The following is a 24015-nucleotide window of genomic DNA, read 5'->3' on the forward strand; positions in this document are numbered from 1 at the left end:
TCTTGAACTACAATGTTAGTGGAGTATAGCTTGGCAATTTTCCATTCTTCCATAAAACCTCTGAATCTAGCAAAATAATCATACAAATTCTACTCCTATCTAGTATTGTACATTATCTGAAAGACATCATACAACTTTTATAAACTATCAGTACAAGAGTTTTGCACACGTCCCAAACAAGTTTTGTTGTTTCTAGGTGGACCACATTAATTGTTATGCTCTCTTTCATACTATTAACCAACCAACCAATAACAAGGGTATCCTCTTTAAACCACTTTTATGCATAATATCCTCTTCAGTTATGCCTAGAGGAGGCTTGATCAGATGATCAAATAGGTCTCGAGCAATAAGAAACCACTTAACTAATTTGAAACCAGCTCAAAAATTTGACTCACTTTTACCAAACATAGTCGAGGAATTCTCTTCCGCTATGAGTATCTTATAAATATCCTCAACTTGGCCCAAAAATAAGATTCTTTAGATGTAACACAAGTAAGCAATTATCTCTTAGGATAAGTTGTACTTAATAAAAAATATCAAGTAAACTCGAGAAGATAGAATTCACCAAGTACCAACTAAGGACGGTATTAATCGAGATGAATCAATCCTTTCCGCAATTAAAGAACCTCGAGTAGATAAGTTCTTGATCGTGTTTCCACTCAACTTATCAACACTAAGAGTCCTTTATCAAGAAAGACTCAAAAAAATAGCTCAGGTATGTTGAACCCTAGAGCACCAAACGAAGAGACACATGCAGGTCTCTTGACCTTGTGTTCTTTAGCAAATTGGACTCCTTTCAGAGGCACACATCTATCCAAAGTCTTCGTGTGGGTGCCCTTATGCAGCAAGAACACTAATATTAGCAAGCATTGCTCGAGAGGAAGAGTTCAAACTCGACTAAAATTCTGCCAATTCAAGAAGAAAAGTTTGAATCTAATTACTGTTGTGTTCTTTTTTCTCGACTGCTACTACAAATCTTTCAGGTAGACAAGCAATGAAGATCAATGAGTTGCAATGAACTCATGTAAGAAACTTCTTCTTGAGTCAAAGGGGTGTCAAGAGAAGCTTCAGCACTTCAAGAAGCCACAGAAAAATACCAGCTCGAGCTTGGTTTGTGAGAAAGAAACACCAAGAACGTATCTTGTGTGGCTGTTCTATAAATCACATGTCATTCTACTTTCTTTTACTAGAAATCAAATAGTAAGAACCCTAATCTATCTTAGATCATAACTCCAACAGGTGAGACAAAACAAGCCCTTATAAATTAAATAAAAAAAAAATATAGATATATATATATATATATATATTGTTTCAACACACACACCCTATATAAATTGACTACATTTTGTTGTATCATTCAAGCATTTAAGCTTTTTAACTATGTTTCAGAAATCCAAAACACCCATCCTTGGATGAAACTTGTGCCGCGTCACCTTAACAGTTTTTTAAAAGTTCTTCATATTAAACGTTGCAACAGCACATTTTCAAAATGAACAGTGTATTAATGGCTGTAAGTTGAAACACAGACTGAGCACATTTTAATACAACCAGCAAAGAAGAAATAAAAGCAGAGGGCCATATAGCGAGTAGTCAGAAATAAGAGCCCTTATCAGCTTAGAGTTACATTCTTACTGGTGAATATAATGAAATTTAATAAAGGAATTGATAATAGAGAAACATTGAAAGTGTACCTCCCAACAGTTATACTCCATATAAGAGTTAGCATTGCACTTTAAAGTATACAAATAAGAAACTACACTTTCCTGGTGCAAAATCATCATTCAATGTCTTTTCCCTTGAAGGAAACAAATGGGACTTCGACTCCTTGACTCTATGTAGATATCAATGAAAGAGTAGAATAATCGTTAAATATCAAACTTTTGAATTTGTTTATTCCCAAAGATACAAGAAAAAATAAGTAAAGGCATCTCAGGTGTGCAACCAAACCAACTAATACCCAGCCAAAACAAATGGTGCATGGATCCTCTTCATTGCTTGCAGTCTTTCAGCACAAGTGGGATATAAAGCAACTTCCGATTGATCCACTCAGACAAAATTTAGCACAAGCCACAGAGCTACTCCTTAACTTCCTAAATACAATACTTTCCTGGATAGAAAGAAATAAATTGATAGATAAAGTTCTTGTGCACAAGGGTAGAAATATTCATCAATACAGCATTTTAAGAGAGTGCCACTTCGATGGTTCCTAAAACTTCATCCCTTACCGTTCTGCACAATAGTACATACATTACCTGCAGAATTTAAGGATTAATAACTTTTAAAAGATTTGGTGAGCATAAATTTTTTTGGTTTTGAATAGAGGGGAGGGGGGAGATGACATGCTCTAGGGCAACTCTTGTCACAGTCTATTATAATATGAAGTCTCTCCCTCTTAAAACTATTCAGAAAACCCAATAATCCCATTGGTATAGGATTCATTAGGAAGACTACAGGTCCATTCATTATCAAGCAATATGATCAATAGTAATATATCTGATTATTTAGTTGAATTAGGTTTTAAGCAGGATGAAGTAAAACCAACATACCACAAGGTGAAAGAGGCAAATCATTTGGTAGAAATGAACCCAAAAAGGATTGCTAGCAGAAGGATTATCACGATCATCTGCATTCATGCTATCAATAATTAGTCAGGATACAACACAAAGAAGAAACTGCATAAGACAGACTCACCATTATTGAATTGTATGCCACTTTGCCCTCATCAATATAATATTTCCTACAAAACCCAAAAAAGCATTCCATCAGACAAATTGAAATAGCATAATGAAGCCACTACATAGGTCTTGAATATGTTTAAGCGCAAGGTCATCATGCACTCTAACCTGACCCAACAATACTTTAGTGATAAACCGAAGTAAAAGCATAAAAAGAGTAAAATTGAAGTACTGCATGAGAGCAATAAATTGTGATAGACCTTCTACTTAGCATCCCAGACGTCCGGCATGCTTTCTGGATTTTTTCCACTTGGTCCCTGGTTTGTGTTGCATGAGGATCGTTGGCATCAATCTGCAGCCACCACCAAGTATTCTCACACATTCATCTTTGGTTGAACAAGCTCCAGAGTATTCAATTCCAATGAGACAAGAAATTCCACAATATAATTTTAATAAAATTTAATTAGTTAATTAATGAAAAAATATTGCCAACCAGAACACCTTAACCACTGTGTCTAGATCAATAGAACAGCCATACAATACACTCACACTGACCAAGAAAATATCAAAATTTTGAAACGAATGTATTGGAACTTATTATAAATATAAAAATGTCAACACTTCTGATACAGAAATGGCTCAAAATACACTCACACTGACCAAGAAAATATCAGTGTTCTAATGTAGGAACAACCTGATTTGATTTATGACTAATCAGTGACCCTATACATACATTATTGTTTGTTTCCTTCTTCCAATCTGTTCATCATCATCATCAGACCCTTCCGCCAGTTTAAACCCTTCCAATAACCACTTTGATATTTCAAATGGGCTATCTATCTTCAAGAGTTTACCTTTATGTTGGAGCAAAAATCGGGATCTAAGAACACAGTAACATATGCATTAAGCCTAAGAAAGTTTTACTCACTACTTGCAAATCAAAGTCTTGGGTTTTCACATTTTAAACACCATTGAGCGAACTATCAATAACTTGGTCCTATTCTGAATAATGTTACTTCGGGTACTAAAAATCACAACCAATAGTATTACAGCTACTTATTAGAATGTACAAAGCTGTGCATTCCTAAGCGTTACTTGAAATTGTTGATTTTGCAAGATTTGCAGAGGGACATCTTCTTAGGTCAAAATTTTGAAATTGATCTTTAATTGTTATTTCTGGCCCAAGAAGATAAAGTATTTCACGAAGTTGGAAAGGGCCACACTAATCAGGTTTCAAAAGGTAATGCTACTGTTAAGTTGGGTCCAAGGCCCATCCTAAAATGACTAGACAACTTAAACATGGTATCAGAGCACCCAAGTACATCAATTTTCCCATTATGAGTATACAGAAGACCTTTTCCAGGTGCACCCATCAAGTACTTCAAAATCCTCTGAGCAGCTTCTAAATGGATTTTTTGAGGATTTTCCATGAATTGGCTCACAACTCCCACAACAAATGAAATATCCGGCCTGGTAACTGTAGCATAAATCAGTTTACCTACTAACCGTCGGTATTGAGTTTTATCCTTGAGTGTAAGACCCTGGGTGTCATGTAGATTATGATTAACTTCCATGGGGTTGTATATAGGTTTAGCACCTAATAAACCATACTCCTGTAACATATCCAATATATATTTTCTCTGAGAAAGAACAATACCTCGCTTGCTACGAGCAACTTCAATGCTAAGGAAGTACTTGAGAGAGCCCAAATCCATTGCCTGAAAATGTGTGGCCAGATATTGTTTAACTTCTGTAATACCATCAAGATCATCACCAGATAACACAATGTCATCTACATAGACAACCAAAACCACCATACCGGTCTTCCTTTTAAGTAGGAACATAGAATGATCACAATGACTCCTATAGAACCCAAATTGTAGTACCACATCACTAAACTTTTCAAACCAGGCTAGTGGACTCTGTTTAAATCCATAAATAGCCTTCTGCAGCTTACACACCTTTCTGTCTCCCCCTGAGCAACATACCCAAGAGGTTGCTCCATATACACTCCCTCATGTAGATCACCATATAAAAAGGCATTCTTCACATCGAGTTGAAAGCGAGGCCAACCCTTATTAACAACCACATATATTAAGATACGAACCGAAGTAAGTCGGGCCACAGGAGAGAATGTCTCAAAGACATCAACTCCAAAAGTCTACGTATACCCTTTCGCTACCAGCCGAGCTTTGTACCTTTCAATAGAGCTATCAACATTATATTTGATAGTATAAACCCAACGACACCGCACAATAGCTGCTCCTGTAGGTGGATCACATAGATTCCATGTTCCTCGAGACACCAAAACACTCATCTCATCATCCATAGCTTGTTTCCATTCTAGAGAGCACAAGGCTTCCTATACTGAACAAGGTATATGAGAAGTAGACAATGACATAGCAAAGGACTTGAAGGATGGGGACAAAAAATCAAGTGACACATATTTGGATATCGGATCAGAAATACAAGACCGTTTACCTTTTCGTAGACTAATAGGCAGGTCCAAATCAGAGACAACAGGATCTACAGGCAATGAGGAAGTTGGTGGATCGTGAGAAGAGAGCTTTGTAGAGGTAACTGCTGGAGGCACTGCAGGAGTACGAGAGCGACGGCTGTAAACACGAAGAGGCAATGAAGAACTCGATGACGCTAGTACATCCAAAACTGCAATAGGAACAAGATAGTCTGAAGGAGATTCAGGTGATATAGGAAGCTCAGTAGATGATGAAAAATATGGAGTATGTTAAAAAAAGGTCACATCGTTTGACACATATGTTTTCCATCGAATAGGATCATAACATTTGTACCCTTTTTATTGATGAGAATATCCCAAAAAAACACATTTGACAGACCGAGGTAACAACTTATCAACTGAAGTTCCAAGCATATGAACAAAACAGGTACATCCAAAAATACAAGGAACCACACCAAACAATTTACAATTGGGTTTTAAAACCTGAAGTGGAACTTGACCATTCACAACAGTTGAGGGCATACGATTAACCAAGTAGCACGAAGTTAAAAGTGCATCTCCCCAAAAAGATTTAGGAATATTCATATGCAATAATAGTGTCCTTGTAACCTCAAGAAGATGTCTATTTTTACGTTTACCCACCCCATTTTGTTGTGGTGTATAAGGGCAGGATGTTTGATGGGCAATACCATGAGAATCACAAAATACTGAAAATTTATGGTTAAGATATTCCAAACCATTGTCAGTACGAAATACATGAACACATGCACCAAATTGATTTTTTATTTCATTGGAAAATTTGAGGAATAGATCAAATACTTCGGACATTTCCTGTAGGATATACACCCAAGAGTCTCTACTGAAATCATCAATGAATAACACAAAATACTTAAAACCAATAGGGTTAGGAACCCGACATGAACCCCATAGTGGACTAATTCAAACAACTTGGTACTTTTACTAGAACTAACTGGGAAAAGGTAATGCAGCACTTTGCTTACCTTTTTACCCATATCTGAAGTACCTCAGACAGATTTGAGCATGTAGTTTCTTGTAGATTTTCAAAAAATACAGATCAATGGACTCAATTTTCCTTGTGGTATTCCCTAAGATAACATATTTCATTGCTTGAAGCCTACAATACTTCAGAGAGCTTGTTCTTTGGTGACAGCAGGTTCACATGGGGTGACAGAAATCAATTACATCTGACAGCAGTTTATGGAAATTGTTGGGTACGGTACTAAATTCAAGTAATTTCTATGACACAGAAAATTTAGATGGAAGTTGTTAATTGCATTCTTGGAAATTTACCAAGATCTTGATTGCAGATGATCCTAAGAAACGGAATTGCTCTTGTAGCTCCTCAACCACATGCTGGTAATATATAAGGTTACAGATATAATGTTTTATCTTCAAAAATTCAATTTGAAGACCATGAGATATTAGAAGCATCATAACCGATATAAAAGAATTAAAAAAAAAGCCAACTGACAAGCAATGAAGGATAGTTACTACTGAAGTTGGTGACTGATAAAGACCAGTTTCCAAGTGGAAAATATAACAAGCTAAACTATATATAAAAAAAAGGACAATATGAAGAAACTTTGTCTAAATGTTGAAGCTTCTTGGTCATATTCCCATTAATGATGTTTTCAATGTCAAGGATCATATTTTATATCCACGGACAGTTTGGAGGAAGATGAGATTCCCTATTTTGTAGACATCAAGGAAGAGAGAGGAAGAGCTTGAGGCGAGCAAATGATGAATTGCGAGATTGTGATGGGCATGGGGAGGGACTTGACTGGGGATTGAGGAGTAATTGGACTCTTTGGATCACATAGGACACTGCTGGTAAGGGTCTGCCGTGGGGCTGAACCGATAGGAATGACGAGGCACAGTTCATGTTCCAAAGTGAAGAGTGACGCGGGTGACTCCTTGGTGATCAAAATAATTATCAGATCCTGCAACGGCCACAGTTATCTCTTTGTCTTGTTGATCGCACTGGATGAAACAATAGAAGACAACTACTGAAGAGAGCTCTGGACAGGACAATCCATCTTGGAATTTTGAATTCAGCGACAGCAGGGGATACAGGTATGCAAGCTTGAATCCCATGATCAAAGAATGATCATCTACATCCTCGTACCAAAAAAGGGGAGTCTGGATTAGACTAGCTGAAGCTTCTGCATGCTCTTTCTGTATTGGAGCAAACTCTTCTGCCAAAGAACAAGGTGGCTGTTGTGGTCGTCCTTTCCCTCCTCTAGCCCCAAGGAAGGTGGTCGATTGCTGTTATGAGGATGATTTTCTTCATTGGAGAAGATATCACACCTGAACATAGAAGAGGAAACTTTGCTTATTGAACCGAATCTTTTAGAACAACAAATTCAAGACCAAAAAAATGTTTGGTTGGGAAGACAATTGGACATAACTGGTCAATGGAGAATTTAGAAGCCATGGAAAAGCTACACGGGAACTTATCCAAAGTGATCTCCTTCACGGAGCCATGTACATAGTTGTACCAGCTCGAACTATGGAGGGAAAACATCATATACTAGCTGAGGGGTCTTAAAATAGAGGTAGAGTTTTGCAAACTCTAGCAACTTGAAACCCAAAGGTGAGAAAAAGAGAAGAAATCTGTTTCAATCAAGGGCCTGTTGATCCAGATCTGGGACCAAGAAGTCCTTGAAAAAATAGGGGGAGTTAGAGGGGAGACTATTGATATTGATCCCAAATCAACGATTTGACTGGGCCTTGGTTCAAATCATCCCAAAATCAGATGATACTTTCTTCTCACTCCCAATCGAGGCAATGGAATGTAGGTGCACAATCACTGCTTCGACATTCACTCATAGTTTACATCATTCTCAAGTGGTCAATGCCAGAGAAGATAGGTGATGAGAGCTGAGTGACAACTCGCATAAGGACTCGATTTGACTGAGCCATTAATGATTTAATGTCATTACCACTCAGTGGATAACCCTCTAGAGACTGCCATTAATCAACATCAGCAAATTGAACCTGCAGAAAAAGAATCTAATGTTATAGAGCAGCGCTAAAGATCCCCTGATCATTAGGACTTCCTCCTGAGGAGGAAAGTTGACCCAAACGTTGTCATCAATCAGTCAGGCAGATGGAAGAAAATGATACCATGATCAGTTAGTGAATGAATCAACTAAAGGAAACCCTAACAACCAACCGTAAACGGCAAGGAAAGTACAAAAAGGGAGTATTCTAATGGAATTAATATATTTCATAGCAAAAGGTTGTGAATTTCGCTGCAGCATTTGGAATCAGTTTTTTTTTTTTTTGAAGAAAAAAGTGTTTTAATTAAAGCACAAGGCCAAAAAACTACAAAGTTTGAGGGGGAGTGTCCCTGACAATGAGGAATTAGAGCGAGGCTCCTTCTCTAGCAAGGGAGTCAACCAAACTGTTGGGTGATCTCAAAACATGAAACCAAGAAGATACATTGGACACCAGGTCCATACTTTCAAAAAAAAAAAAAAAATGCCAAAGACACCAATTGATGACGATGAGGGAACCTCCTTCAACAATCAATCTACCCTGAAAGCGAGAGTTGAAGATCCTGAGCCCATGAAAGGAGGTTGATAGTTTGGCAAAGGAAGCGTCAGCAGTACCCAAAGGACCAACATAGAAGAAAAGGAAATCTCCCAAGCTACCTCTGAAAATACCACCAAAGCCAGTAGGACCCGGGTTCAGTTGAGCTTGATGTGGCCCGAGGGAGGATGAAGCCAATACTGAATTCAAACAAGATTGGGCTCTGAAGGGGAGGCAATCTAAGCTCCTTTGCTCCTGATATAACCGGTTTCAAGGCGCTGAAAATGCGCTAGAGAACCAAGCAACGATGCAGTTGAGGGTGCAGAGAGAAACTGAACTCAGAGTGGAGAACTTTTCACAGAAGTGGCACTGGTTCCTTTCCAGCGAAACGGACCAGGGCATAAAGGCCACACAGGCTTTGAGTATAAGCTTAGCGGAAGTGAGAAGTGCTAAGAGAGGAGGACATTCTAGGACTCCGGAACACAGAAGCTGATGCCAAAAAGGCTGAAAAAAAAGTCCAGATCCGTCACGTGAAAGAGCAGTGGACTAATACATGGCTCATGGAGCCATCAACATCCCCACATAACCAGCAAGAGAGACAATGGAGGATGTGCCTCTTAAAAAAATTATCCAATGCAAGGATTTTACTGTGCAGCGAGCTCCAAATAAAGGACTTTAACCTTGAGAGAGCAGAAAGAGACCAAGCAGCTGGGGCGGAGTCAGGGGTAGAGGTCGGACACTTTTAGAAGCATGAAGCGACTTGCCACAGAATTCACTATCAGATGCTGGAGCTCAAATGTGAGAGTCATCAAGATGCCTCGGTAAATAAGCCTCATTGAGGCAGTGAAGGAACCTCAATGACTTAGATGCTTCAAAATCATTGAAGGCCTCTCTAGATCCCCATGTCCCAAAAGATATTGGAACCATAACCTCCCGAGATAGCATAAGCAACAGATCTGTGCAGTAACTGAGCTAGCCTACAGATGCTGCGAAATAGCTCCATGAGAGATTGCTGATCAATCCAATTATATTGTCGAAACCTGACTGAATCACCCTTAGCCACTTTGAAACACCAAGCATCACAAATCAAAGGGAAAAGGCAAGCAATACACTTCCAGATGGGAGCGAGACGCTGGAAGTTACAGTTACCGAATCACCAACAAGTAGGGATTCTGCCCTTGTGCGGTGATCCAAGTATTTTCCTTGCAGCAATTGATTTTCCAACACCATTTGGACAGGAAAATCTGATTTACCAGTTTGATGAGCCGGATACCATCTCTCTTACCCTTGACCACATCACTCCACTTGACCAGCTGGTGTTTGAAACCAGAATCAGCTCCTCTCCATAGGAAAGTTCTCATTAGCTTCTCGATTATCAGCATCAACACTGATTGGACAGTGAAGAAAGGAGAGGTAATAGGAGAGAATGCTGCTGAGAGAGGATTTAATGAGAGCGAGTCTGCCCTCCTTAGATAAATGTCTTCCTTTCCAGGGAGAAAGCCTCTTCTCCATTCTATCCAAGACGGAGTTCCAATGAACTTTGTCCAGTCTAATGGTGAAGAACGGTAGTCCGAGGTAGTTGGCCAGGAGAGAACCAACTTGACATCCCAAGATAGCTGCCAAATCTTCAAAGGCTGGTGGCCTCAATGTTGAAGCAAAGATGCTGGATTTCTGTTAACTTACTATCTGACCCCATACAATCTTGAAGATAGCCAATGTGGCCTTAAGGTTGAGGATCTGGTTTCATGAGCCATTAATGACAATTATCTTTTATCGTTAGCAAACTGAGTGATGGGGATGTCTAAGGCTAGGATGGAGGATGCATGCTGCAACCAACCAATCTCCCTAGCCATTTGAAGATTTGGATCCAACCGTGCCATTTGAGACCAAAACCCTGCTGCTCCATTACATGATCAAGGTGCTGCCAGCTCACCCTATCAAAGGCTTTATCAAAATCAATTTTGACAATCTGTTTGGGCTCATTGCACCTGCAAGTATCTGTGATTTCATGGACTGTCATGGCAGAATCCAGTATTCTTCTCTCCTTTTTTTTGAAATGATGCTGATTTTTATTAAGACAAAAGCTCAAAAGAGTAAATTACAAAGGAGGGAATCCTTCCCATACAATGAAAGATTGCTGGGAAGTTCCGAATTTAGCCAATTTATCAGCCAAAGAGTTGGCTGATCTAGGAATGAGATTCCAATTACAATGCAAAGAAGATACAATGTCAGCAATACTATCAGTGATGGGCCAGTGGCGCCAAGGGGGGAGGCTGTCTTTGGAACACCAACTAATAACCGTCTTTCAAGTCGCTTTCAATGATTAACTTGCCATGGAGACGATCTCTGAAGATTTGGAGGCCGAACAGTAGAACACTAACTTCAACAGTATTAGAATCGGCAATGCCCATTGGACCAGCATAAGAAAGAATGGGGTCTCCATTGTGATCTCTGAATATACCACCTACTCCTGCTGGACCAGGACATCCAACAGCACTACCATCAAAATTCAGTTTTATGCAGTCACAAGGGGGAGAATCCCAGATAGTCATTGTAGGAGCTCTGCTAGGGCCAAACATGTGAGCGATCAAATTCCGATTTTCCCGAAGGGAAACCCCTGAAAGAGTGGCAAAATCCTTCTTTGTATGAAGCCAGCTCGAGATGAGGCCGACGGCATGAGAAGCCGTGTTGTCTGAGGTACTAGCTTAGGAGTTGAATCTTCGGTTGTTTCCCTCGAGCCAAATGTACCATGAAACATACGCAAGACAGGCTGAAAGAATTAACTTGCCCAGCTGAGGAAGGAGAATCCCTCGAACCATCTCAATGGTGCCAAAGAGGTCCTGATGTAACCCCAGTTGGAGCCCGATTTTCTGAAATATCTTCATCCAAACTTGCCACGAAAATTCAGTGTAAGAGAACAAGTTGAACTGTCTCTTCACACTCACTGCAAAGGGGACAAGAAAGATCAGGGGCAGTGAAGCCTCTTCTGTGAAGGTTGTCTGAAGTAAGAATCTGTTCGTTGATGGCTGACCACACGAAGAACTTGATTTTGCTTGGCGTTGAGAGTTTCCAAGCCAGATTTGCCTTGTGCTCATGAGGACTAAAGTCTTGCTTTCTGGTATGAGAGTAAGCCGAAGTGACAGTGAATCGACCATTGTTACTGGGCTTCCAAATTATCTTATCAACTGAGTGCTCCCGAATAATAGTACTACTGAGTTTAGTAAGGAGAGAACAAAAAGCCAACGATTCCTCATCATTTAATCCCAGAAGAAACTGAAGACTCCACGAGTGATCACTCCATTAATCAGCCACAGAGCAAGAGAGATTGTTTGCCACCCTATGCAGCCCCAGAAAGTCCTCTGAGAGAGATCGGGGCCCACACCATTCATCTGACCAGAAGAGAAGGGTCCTTCCGTTGCCCGTGTGAAATGTGGTAGCATCTCTGAATATTGGAAGGAGCTTGAAAACTGATTTCCATATCAAGGATAGGAGGCGAGTAGCGCCACCCTCTCTCCACCATGCACCCGAAAACTGAAGGTAGAATTTTACCATGTTCTTCCATAAACTGTTGTACTTGTTGTTGAAATTCCAAATCCATTTGAGCATAAGAGCTCTGTTAATTTCTTTTGTAGGCCGGATGCCTAATCCTCCCCTATTATGGGGCATGCAAATATCTTTTCAACTGACCAGATGGTATCTAAAGGTATCTTCTGAACCCCTCCACAGAAATCGTCGATAGATGGCATCAATTTTGGAGCAAACGGAGGTCAAACAGTGCATAAATGATAACAGATAATTTGGAAGCCCCACCAGACAAGACTTGAGAAGAGTGAGATGACCCGCTGTTGATAGGAGTTTACCCCTCCAAGTGGCTAGCCTCTTTTCAAATTTCTCAATGAGGGGGGACCATAGTGACGCCGAAGGCCGAGCATCAAAAAGTGGGAGCCCAAGATACGTAGCTGGCATATTTCCCACAGAGCATCCCAGATAGTCCGCCATATTCCGAAGTCCAACTAGATCAATATGATAGCCAAGGAGAGTGGTTTTTCCCCAGTTTATGCTATCACCAGAAGCCAATTCAAATAATCCTAGCACAACACGTAATTTTCTGATCTGAACCATAGTACCAACCCCGAAGCAAATAGTATCATCTGCAAATTGGAGAATCGGAATATCAAAGGTTGTGCAATCAGTCGTGGGTAGGAGCCATCCCATGTTCTTGGCTGAGTAGATCAAGGAGGATAGGTATTCTGCCACCACATTGAAGAGCAGGGAGGAGAGGGGGTCTCCCTGTCTGATTCCTCTGGTTCCCTGAAAATACCCGCAAACTGTGCCATTGAGAAGGATGGAGTAGCTTGCAGAGGAGATGCAGCTTTGGATCCAGAAGCGCCATTTTTCTCCGAATCCCATCTTCCCCGGGAGGGTGTCCAGAAACTTCCAGTTAACTCTGTCAAATGCCTTTTCGAAGTCAAACTTGAGGATGAATCTGGGGAGCTTTTGGACCTTAAAATGATGACTAAGTTCATGATATGCCATGGCTAAATCAAGAATGTTTTTTCCCTTAATAAAAGCACTCTGGCCATGGTGAATGGCCATGTTTCTTCTCTCCTTAACAAATGCCATCTGATTCAAGCTGATTAGCTACTAGAGGACCCTATTGAGACGAGTAGCAAGGATTCCCAAGAGAATTTTTCAGGGCCCACTGATAAGATTAATCGGTCAGAAGTGTTATGCATGCAATAACATTATTTACAATCTAATTAATTTTTTTTTAATTTACTTTATTTTATTTCAGTTAAAGGATTAATAGGCCACAAGGGGTATTTTTGTAATATTTTATCTATAGGGGTATTTTTGTAATATTTTATCTTAAACCTTGTAAGGGTGAACCCTATTTAAGGGGTAAGAGTAATTGAGAAGGACAAGCATTGATTTAGCGTTTCTCATCAAAGAACCTAGGGTTTTCAAGCTTCCCTTTGGCTTGATTTTCGTCTTTCTCTTCTTCCTCCCTACGAATTGCCGTGTTAGATCTGGGACCATAACAACTGGTATCAGAGCGGGAACACAATGAGCGATTCTTCGTCCCAAGAGAAATGGATTGCCGTGCACGATCTATTGGAAGAAATACGTGCATGATTGGTAGCATGGGAAGATGCTTTGCTGGATGGAATGCGTAGAACTTCCATTAAAATTTCTACAATTGAGAGGCATCTCGCTGCCCCAGAAAAGGTCAGACAACCTAAACTTGCTCGAGACTCTGTCTCGGACGGGCAGAAAGGCCAAGGGTCAGAAAATTTGACAATCTCCGAGCAGGCCAAGCCGGTGCAGCAGTCCCGAGCCGCTAGAAATCCAAAATCGAAGGCTTATATTGCAAACACCTCATCGGTAAGGGCAGATTTGCATTCAACTTAAAAAAAACCCTTCTCACGGGACGCAAAACGTCTCCCAGAACAGGAGATGCAAGAAATCCGAGATCCCTCTGTCTCGGAAAATCTACAAACGGAGAAGCCCTAAAGGGGTGCAGTTCGCCATCGGAAAGGTGCGGCTCCGTCGGAAAAGGGTCCGGTGGGCTGTGGCTTCCGGACTCTCCCTCTCAATCTCGCTCTCGGCAGCCCAGCGGGGAACCAACTTCAACGCTTTTGGGGTAAGTTTCTGAAACACCCTCAATTGGTATGTCTAAACGATTCTTCCATGGGGGTCAAGGGGTTCCAAGGGACTGAGCAACAGCGACGCTGCTCGAATTTTTGGCCTGGTGGTTTTCTATTCCGTGAAGTAGAGAAACAGTCCATTTTTTACGGAATTCAGGTTATAGTGTCTGAATTGAGAGATGGGAATTTTTTAGGAATTCCAGGAATACTAAAAAAATTTATTGGGGTGATTTGTTTTTCTGTTGATGCGAACAGTACCTGTGTGTCTGTTCTTGGTCAAATTGAAAACATTGTGCTTCAATTGTTGGGTCCCATGTATGCTGCTCGGGCTCTGTTCGTAGAAATTTTTCACTTTGGTGGGAGTTTTGAACATGAGAAGGTAGACAACGTGGAAAAAAATGGAGATAAAACTTTTTTGGGTGTGCCGGGAATGATCTTGTCCTTGAATTATATCACTTTTTATGGGACGCATTCTATTGTTGTGGGTGAACACAGCAACAGTGTGGCTGTTTCTGGTCTTTTTTCCAGCAGTAACAGTCCATTTCAAAACGTTGTGTTTAATTTTTTGAATGATATGTATGCTGCTCGGTCACTGTTTGTCAAAATTCGTCAACCAGGTGGGAGTTCTGGAGATGAAATTATTCTTTGGGGATGCCTTATTTTTCTGTAGCTGGATTGAACAGTCTGACTAAATTTCAAATTTCTGCTGCTGTAGCAATCTTGGGTTGGACAAGAGAGACATTTCCAATTTTTAAATTTGCTGCTGCTGTGAGAAATGGGCTCAACAGAAAAAAAATAAAACCTGTTAGAAGTGATGCAGATGAGCAGCACCTGAAATATGTAGAAAATGAAAATGAATCACAGGGTGCATCTATATCTCACGAGAATCAGGGACATGCTGCAGTGTTTACTGCTGTTCAGATCTGTGAACACATGTTGGAAACTAGAAAACTGATAGGTCCATATTTAGGCCAGTAGCATGGCAGTGTTTATTGGAAGAAAGGAAGTTCCACTACATTGAGTTCATTAAACCCAGAAATGGTTCTTTTAACCCAGTTGAGTGATTTTTTTACACCAAAGAGTCACCTATATGGATGGACAGAAGTACCACTTCACAGTGCCGAGAGATGGAGAGAACTGTTGGGGGTGCGTTAGCATTGTCTCCACTTACCAAGTCTAGTGCATATGCAAAATTCACAGGTCCACAAATCAGGAAGATATTTGAAAGGCAACCAGATGTATATAATTCAACAGAAAGAATTCATCTTGTTAGTTCTTTCATGGCATCTCTTCTTATTGGAGGTTATGCTAGTATTAATGAAACTGATGGAGCTGGAATGAACCTGATGGATCTCAGACAACGAATCTGTCTCAGCAGGTTATGCAGGCAACTGCACCAAGTTTAACAGAAAAACTAGGACAGCCTGCACCAGCCCATGGATTTTGCAGCAGTTCCACCTATTGTTCCAGCTCAATCCAATGCATTGCTGGATTATACAGAGCTGTTTCGACAGTGCAGAAAACAGTGCACAAAATAGTCTGGCCCACATTTTTCAAAATGATATACCACTTCTGCTGTTCGGTGGTGGTGCTGCTGTTGCAGTGAAGAAAGGTTCCACACATCAGCAAATGCAACCTGAAAGAAAGGATTTTGCTGCAGCGGGTGTTCTTCTTCTTTTTGGAACAACTGACTTAATGTCAACAGTAGCAAACTTGGGTCCTCCAGTTGCACAAGAGCCTGTTGGTGACACAGCATTTCCTTCACCTATGGATGTGGAGAGGAGACAGGAGGAAGCTGCTGGTTTTGCAGCACTTGGGTTCTTCCACAAATTTTTTTGTGCTGCTGCTGTGGCACTGCAGAAATCAGTGCTGAAATTTAAATTGTTATTGCTGTTGCAGTCCAGAAAGGTGCAAAACAGCAGATATTGCAAACTGAGAGTAAGGACTTTCTTTCATCGGTGGCAAATCTGGGTGCTGCTGGTGGCGCACTAGATGCTGCCAACCAGGATAATGGGGTAATGTTGATGGCGGTATATGCAAAATGTGGAAGGAATACAGTCAAATTTTTTTTCAGCACTGAACTCTGTTCCAGCAGTATTGTTCCAGCAGAATTGAAGGTCGATCTGCCCACAGTTCAGATACCCAATCTCTTGCAGTGGGCTCATCCTATACTGGTTGAAATGCCTACAATAGAGGGGGAGTTCTGGAATTATATAATCAGAGGTTATGTTGAAAAGGGGACTGTTCTACTCACTGGAAATTATTGGGCGGTCGAAGTGAGAAAGATTGGAGAGACTAGTGGGTTCTTCCACCAAATGATGTCTGCGATGCCAGTGCAGAACACAGTGCTGCCAGACAGCCAAGGAAACAGTGCTGCTGTGGCAGTCCAGAAAACATTGCTGCTAGACAGCCAAGGACACAGTGCTGCTGTTGCAGTGCAAAAAATATTGCTGCTAGCCAGCCAGCAACCAGTGCTGAAACCAGTGGCAGTGCAGAATGAAAAAGGTGTGGTTAATTCTGGAAATCTTGATAGCTGTTTGGCTGTAATTGAGCAGATGCTCCAGAAATTTTTTTGGTCTTTGACAGCTGTAGTTCTGGGTTTGGATCGTCATGGATACTTCGACGATGCTGGTGGTTTTCCAGCCCATGGTGGCAAGTGGGTTTGCAGGCTGCAAGCATTCTATGTTGTGATCTCGGTGGAGCATGTCTGTCGACATAATGTTGTGATTTTTGTGGAAAAAAATGTTGCAGAGCAAACAGTATTACCAATTCTTGGTGTATCCAGGAATTTAGCTGTTGTTGGGGTAGACCATTCTGTAATGGGCATAGGTTTACCTGTTGCAATTCCTGCTGCGGTGAAGGCGCTGTTCCTGCTTTCTATTTGGGAAACTTGTGATCAACATGATAATGAACAGTATGATGAATGCTTTGTCTACAAATGGAGCACAAATTTATCTACATCCCTGGGTAATCTTTTCACCAACTTCGACAAGTCAGACCTCCAACATACTTTGGTTGGGCAGATCACACAAGGGCTGTTTAATATCAAAGCAGAAGTTGCCAGTTTGGAGCAGGTGATAGTTCAACTTGTTGTTTGGTTGCTTATCCGTATTGGGGTATGCTACTGCAAATGATGCTGGCAGTGTTGGCAAAAAAATAAATAAATAAATAAATTGCAACTCTGGTAGAATGTTCCAGTTTTGTCGTCCAGAAGGCTGACCCAGATACCGCGGATGCTACTTGGGACCAGGTGGAAACGTCGGCAAGCAGACCCTACCTTCGAGCTTGAGGACAAGCTCTTTCTCCCGGGGGGGGGGGTGTAATGTTATGCATGCAATAACATTATTATTTTATTTACAGTCTAATTAATTGTTTTTCTTTAATTTACTTTATTTTATTTCAGTTAAAGGATTAATAGGCCACAGGGGTATTTTTGTACTATTTTATCTATAGGGGCATTTTTGTAATATTTTATCTTAAACCTTGTAAGGGTGAACCCTATTTAAGGGCTAAGAGTAATGAGAAGGAACATAAACAAGGGTTTTCAGTTCTCCTCAACGAGCTCAGGAGTGTACGTTCTCCTCAAAGATCCTAGGGTTTTCAAGCTTCACTTTGGCTTGATTTTCGTCTTTCTCTTCTTCCTCCTACAAATCGCCGTGTCAGATCCGGGATCATAACAGGAAGTCCTTTCAAATTTCAGCTGTGGTGGATTTTGGAATTAGAGCCACAAAAGAGGCTCTAAAGCTTCTAAATGTTAACCCATTGGGCTTGGAAATCATTCAACATCTTGGTAATGTCTTTTTAAGGAAACTCCACCTCATTCTAAAGAATCCCCGTTAAAACCATCAAGGTGAGGGCCCTTATCTATCGGCATGACAATTTTATAGCGACTTCCTCAGTGAAAGGTCATTCAATGAAGTCAGCGAGAGAGGGAGGGAGTCTCAATAGAGGTTGCCATGTGGGCTGAGGACAGCCGATGAATTCCTCTGTATAGAGATCTGAAAAATAACTCACAATATTATCAGTTATTGCTGCCCGGTTGAAGGTTAATTCCCCATTGATTATGAGAGAATTAATCCTATTTGATCAGCGATGGCATGACAAAATTTGGTGTTGCTATCAACCTCGGTAGACCAGCTATATCTGGCCCTTTGCATCAAGTAAACATGGTCATAGTGAATTACGTTTTGAAGCAAATTGGAAGATGAGACACAAAGAGAAAGGTCAAAATCATTTAGAGGTCTACCTTCTTCCACAATGTTCAGGGTGTGAATTTGGGGTTTGAGAGATTCGTCGAGTGAAGGTGGCTTTATACTAAGTTGCCCAAGCTTTGATTTTGGATTTCAATGCCTTGGGCTTAAGTGGCCCATCTTCCAATACTAGTTGCCCATACTAATACCTTCTTCCACAATACATTCTTCCATACTAGTTGCCCATGCTAATATCTTCTTCTACAATCGTTTATAGCTGGTCTAACATGGAGGGGTTAGGTGGAAGCTAGGTGTTATGTGATCTTGTATGGGTGCAAGGTCAAGTAGTTGAGCCTATTAGTATGTGTTTGAGAAGTAGTTGGGAATGTCAACTTGTAGGTTAGGGTACATGGGGGTAGTGATGTCAGGGAGAGGGTGAGTGACATGAATGTCAAGAGGGACAAGGACAAGGGCAGTTGGTGTTGGAATATATGATGTAATTAGGATGGCACTAATGTAATTAGTTTAATTTCTTGTCTCTTCTTCACTCTTATTATGGTGAAGGGTATACTCGTAAAATTGGTAGTTTTGATGCTTATAAATATATCTTATGGGGGAGGGTTTGGACAAGTCCAAAACCCTAAATTCCTATCCTCTCTTTCTCTTCTCTCTTCTTCTTTCTCTCTTTTTCCTAAAGTTATCATCTATGGAAGCCTGAAAATCAACAGCTGGCTCATCAAGGAGTAGTGTCGGCTTGGTTTTGCAAGTTTTGGAGGAAGGGTGAGGGTTGTCTTGCATTAATGTCTCCAAGAAACAAAGGAGCATACTTCGCTAAGTAAGGCCGAGTCTGAGACAAGGCAGTCTAAGTGGTGTGCCGATTCAACTTAATCCCCACTCATTGTGTTCTTCCTTTGTCAGTAATCTCTGTCTGCCTTCATCTCCTCACGAAATTGGAGTCATTTTTCTCCATCAAGATTTTGATGATGAAAAGACTTCTAAATTGGGTCTTGTGGAGAACCAAACATCTTTGTTTGAGGCAATTTGTATTCTGGTGAAATTCAATCTGCTCATTTGTGTTAAGGAATAATCCCACGTGGAGTAGTGAGTATAAAGATCTTGAGTTTATTAGTTGGAAAAGAAGTTTGGACCCATATCAGAGCAAGTACTCGTATGTGGGCCTTCACCCAAATTATCCACGTGCTTACACGTGAGGACTTCCACTCAAATTATCCACGTGCCTACACGTGAGGGGGAGTGTTAAGGAATAGTACCATATGGATTAGTGAGTACAAAAATCTTAAGCTTATTAGTTGGAAAAGAGGTTTCCTAAGGTGACTAGTCATTTTGGGATAGGCTTTGGACCCAATTTAACAATTTGGTTGGCTTCTAGGTCAACATCTATCATCTTTCAAAAGTGGTTAGGGCATGAAAAATATCAGTTCCCCAAAACTCCATTGGGATGCCATGGATTCGAAGATAGTGCTTGTGAGGTCCCGTTGGCAGTGATGATGACCATTCCTCGGTTTCAATGATTGGTTTAGTTTGAGGAGAAAGAGCAGTGGTAAAGATGTGCTCAAAATCAACATGTTTGAGTGAACTTGTTAAGGAATAGTTCCACATGGATTAGTGAGTACAAATATTTTGAGTTTATTAGATGGGAAAGAGGTTTCCTAATTGGCTAGTCATTTTGGGATGAGTCTGGGACCCAACTTTACATGGTATCAGAGTAGGTACTCCTGCACCTAAAGTATCCACTTGTAGAACCACAAAAAAGGGCTTACAACTAAAAATTATCCACTTGTAGAGCCACAAAAGAAAGCATACACCTAAATTATCCACTTGTAGAGCCACAAAAGGGGGCACACACCTAAATTATCTACTTGTAGAGCCATAAAAGAGGGCCTACACATGAGGGGGGTGGGGGGGTGTTAAGGATTAGTCCCACATGATTAGTGAGTACAAATATCTTGAATTTATTAACTGGGAAAGAAATTTCCATCGATTGAAATTTCTTTCCCAGCTCGCTATTCTCAGTTCTCTCCCTCCCACTCATTCTCCTTTATTTGGAATAAGTATTGATGATAATAAGAACAAGATTGGGGATCAATGCTCAGTTGAAGCTCTCAATGGAATTCAAAGTGCTCTTGGGATTTCTCCACAACTCAATTGCCCAAAATAAGCTGCATCTGATTCTTTTAGAGGAGACCAGGACAGGACTGAAAGTTTGTCCACTCTGTTGGTATCTGATTTTTTATACAGAAGAAATTTTGGTTGAGACCTCATTGGGCTGAGGCACTGCTGGGTGTCTCTTCCTTGCCTGGGCTGGGAGAGTGTTCTCTATCTCTGAAGTGGTGAAAGGCTCGTGCTCTATTTGTCTTGAGCTGAATCCAACGGATGGTACGGATGAATGGGCATTCAGTGGGCTGTATGGCCCCACTTGATATCAACATAGGGCTTCTTTCTGGAAAGAAACCCAGAGTTGTATCACTTCTAAGGATGCCTCATGGCTTGTTGGTGGGGACTTAAAGCTATACGATTCTGTCATGAAAATTTTCCTCCTGCCCCTACTATAATTCAATCTATGAAGAGTTTTGCAACTCTATTCGATGACTGTAGCCCAGTCGATTACCTTGCTCAGCTCCCAATTCACTTGGTTCGTTAGCAGACCTCCCCCGATCTTTGCAAACCGGACAAATTTTTGGCAACTTCAAAATTGGCTCTCTCGATTTCCAAATTCCACCTGCCACCACCTGGCAAAACCAACATCTGATCACAATCCTCTCCTTCTCAACTGCTGTGATCTCAGCTAGGGCCCCTCACCTTTCAGATTTGAAGCCTGGTTCCATGATAGGGCTTTTAAATCTCTTCTCCTTCAATGGTGGAATCCTTCCAGGGTATTTTCTATAAAGCTCAAAGCTTTAAAAGCTAAAATCAGTACAAATTTTGAGGACTTCATAGGCAAAGATGGATAATCTCCTCCATGATGGACAAGAAAGAAGAAAACGCTACACTTAGCAGGAATTTGATACACATGCTAATGTCAGGCTTAGTTATAAGAGTCTTGTTACATAGGAGGGAATTTATTGGAAACACCAAGACTGTTTCAGTGGGTTAAAGAAGGGGATGGTAATACAGCTTTCTTCCATGTAGTTGCTTCTCACAATGAAAGTGCTAATGCCATTAGTTCCTTGAGTATCACTGGCCAGCAGGAGATGGACCCAGCCCTCATTGATCCAAAACTTACTAATATCTTCTCTCACCTTTATAATGATGAGATGCTTTTCAGGCTTCCATTCTTGAGGGTAGACTCCTGAGAAAGAAATTTGGAGCCCTGAGTCCAAGTGGATTTCGTGCTGAATTTTATGAAGGGAGTTCATTAAGAATGATATGACCCAAGCACTTTGTAGATAGGAAAGGCAATTTTATCTATTTACCTAATTTACAGTCTGTTCGGCCACTTACAAATGAATATGGAATAAAATCCTTACGCAAATAAAGATTTGGGTAATTTTACCCATTTACCAGTTTACCTTTGATTAAATGGAAAGGATATGGATAATGGTCATTCCAAACCTGATTACCTAATTACCAGAAAATATTTAAAGATAATATTATAATTTTAATTTAATAGTATAAAAGCTTAAAAAACCCTACTACTCTGTCCCCAACCTCTAACCAATCTCATTATCTTCCTTGTTGACTATCATTCTACAACTTGAGCAAATTTTAGAAAAAAATTAATTTAATTTCTATATTTTTATATAAAGTTTAAAGAGGGAGGTTGGTATCACCCTTTGTTAAACACTCCAGCTAACATGGGGAGGCACTGCCCGTCCTTTTCTTTCAAATATCTAAAACAAAGATCAAGAAGAAAAGGGAGGCAGGACCTTCCCTCCTCCCTCACATGGCTGTTTGGAAAGAAAATAAAAAGGAATGGGAGTTTTCCTGATTAGGTAAACATATGGGGAAAGGCCCCACCCCCCTTTTACCACTCTCTTTTATAAAGATTAGGAAGAAAAATATTGCTATAAAGGGAGAAGAGGGATGTCCCCACCCCATTTTCTTCAATCTTTATATACATTAAATTTATTTTTTATTAATGGTTCTTGTTTATATGAATACTATGATTTCTATAATAATTTTATAAGAATATTTTTTTATCCATTTATTTACCTGATTACCCGTTACCCTGTTTCTTTTACCCTTTTGTTTGTTGGGGGTAACTTCCCCTTTCTTTGCCTGTTTGGCTTCTTTTATTAATATTTTTTGCCATTCAAAAAAAAAAAAAGGTTTGGAGGAAAATGAGACTTACATCTCAATTCCAGCATAGGGAGATTGATGGAAAGCTTGTACAAGATATATTTTGTGGAAAACTTACCCAAGGAAAGAGAACACAGCTCAGAAATCTTACTTTTAGTATCTGCCTGTTTTTCGGAAGTCAGCAAATGGAAAATCAGCACTGCAACTCTTTGGCAACAACAATTGCCTTTCTTTAGGAGAGTAAAATTATGGACAGCGAATAGTTAATAGACTTCACATATCTTTTTTTGTTGTGTCTTAAGAAAGTCCAAAGTTAGAAAGCTTATGATTTTTTTTAATAGCTATAATAGAAAGCCTATAGTTAGTAAGATCTTTCCTAAATTAGCTGTTGGAATTCTTACTCTGGCACCTCTTGCTTGAATTTTGTCTACTCGATTTTTCTTTGTTTTGTTTGCTAAATTTATTCAAAATCCAATTGTCTTGTAGACTGTTTTATCACCATTGATCAAGGTCCATGTTTCAGCTTTGACCTTTTAACTTTGATGCCAACATAAATGCACTAGAAAAGAGAAGTCAAAGAATAAGGTTAAGAAAGAGTCACCTTGGATTGCAGAATGCAAGAAAAATCATAGAAAGCACCATACACATCAGACATTGTTCTTGTACGGTCAATAATTTTAGCGGTAAGACCTGGACAAAGAAGGATGAAATAGAAAACTAATAGTAACAAGAACATGATAATCAAATAATTACTGAACAAATAAAAAACCAAAGCTGAACTCTACATAGCATGTCTTCGACTGTTGCAACAAAGAAAAAAATGCCTAAAGAAAGTCATCTTACCACGCCTCATTTTTACAACTCCTCTGAAAACCTGAACATTATTGTAGCATAGAGCCAGAGTTCCAATAGCCATGATCTGATACAAACGAAAAATGGCACAACTATAAACATCTCCAAATATGAAAAGGAGAACTTCGCATGGACATCAGATCACTACACACTGCTAAAAACGTAAGAAGAGGAAGCCAAAACATAAATAGTTTACTAGCACTAGGAAGGAAAATAATAGCATGTAAATAACACATACGAAAAGTGAGAGAAGTTTCGCCACAAAATTATCATTAATTTTGTCCTTCTCTCCTTGGTGTGCAGCTCCCTACTCTCGGAAGAATTCTTCTCTCGGTCTGCCTTGCCCACCCTTTAGAAGT

The 24015-nt window shown here is 40.2% G+C and overlaps 1 protein-coding gene across 4 annotated transcripts in view; it reads right to left on the reverse strand.

Moving 5' to 3' along the window:
* Positions 1 to 1619: 1619 nt before the first annotated feature.
* Positions 1620 to 24015, reverse strand: part of LOC137962099 (squalene synthase 1-like) — an 85934-nt gene continuing 63538 nt past the window's right edge. For 2 of the 4 annotated variants that reach the window (XM_068808812.1, XM_068808811.1), the window contains 6 exons: positions 23648 to 23723; positions 23406 to 23494; positions 2936 to 3027; positions 2692 to 2737; positions 2547 to 2623; positions 1621 to 2252 (listed from right to left, as the gene is read on the reverse strand). In XM_068808812.1, the coding sequence (XP_068664913.1) occupies positions 2567 to 2623; positions 2692 to 2737; positions 2936 to 3027; positions 23406 to 23494; positions 23648 to 23723 (360 nt within the window). In that variant the 3' untranslated portion in view covers positions 1621 to 2252; positions 2547 to 2566. Of the gene's footprint in view, positions 2253 to 2546; positions 2624 to 2691; positions 2738 to 2935; positions 3028 to 23405; positions 23495 to 23647; positions 23724 to 24015 lie in introns of all 4 variants that reach the window. The other 2 variants (XM_068808815.1, XM_068808814.1) reach the window with 2 other exon arrangements.

Source organism: Aristolochia californica, unplaced genomic scaffold (genome assembly GCF_029961685.1).
Source record: "Aristolochia californica isolate CCGP_79_NKW_82.1479 unplaced genomic scaffold, dmAriCali1.0.hap1 SCAF_4, whole genome shotgun sequence".
Taxonomy (NCBI): Eukaryota; Viridiplantae; Streptophyta; class Magnoliopsida; order Piperales; family Aristolochiaceae; genus Aristolochia; species Aristolochia californica.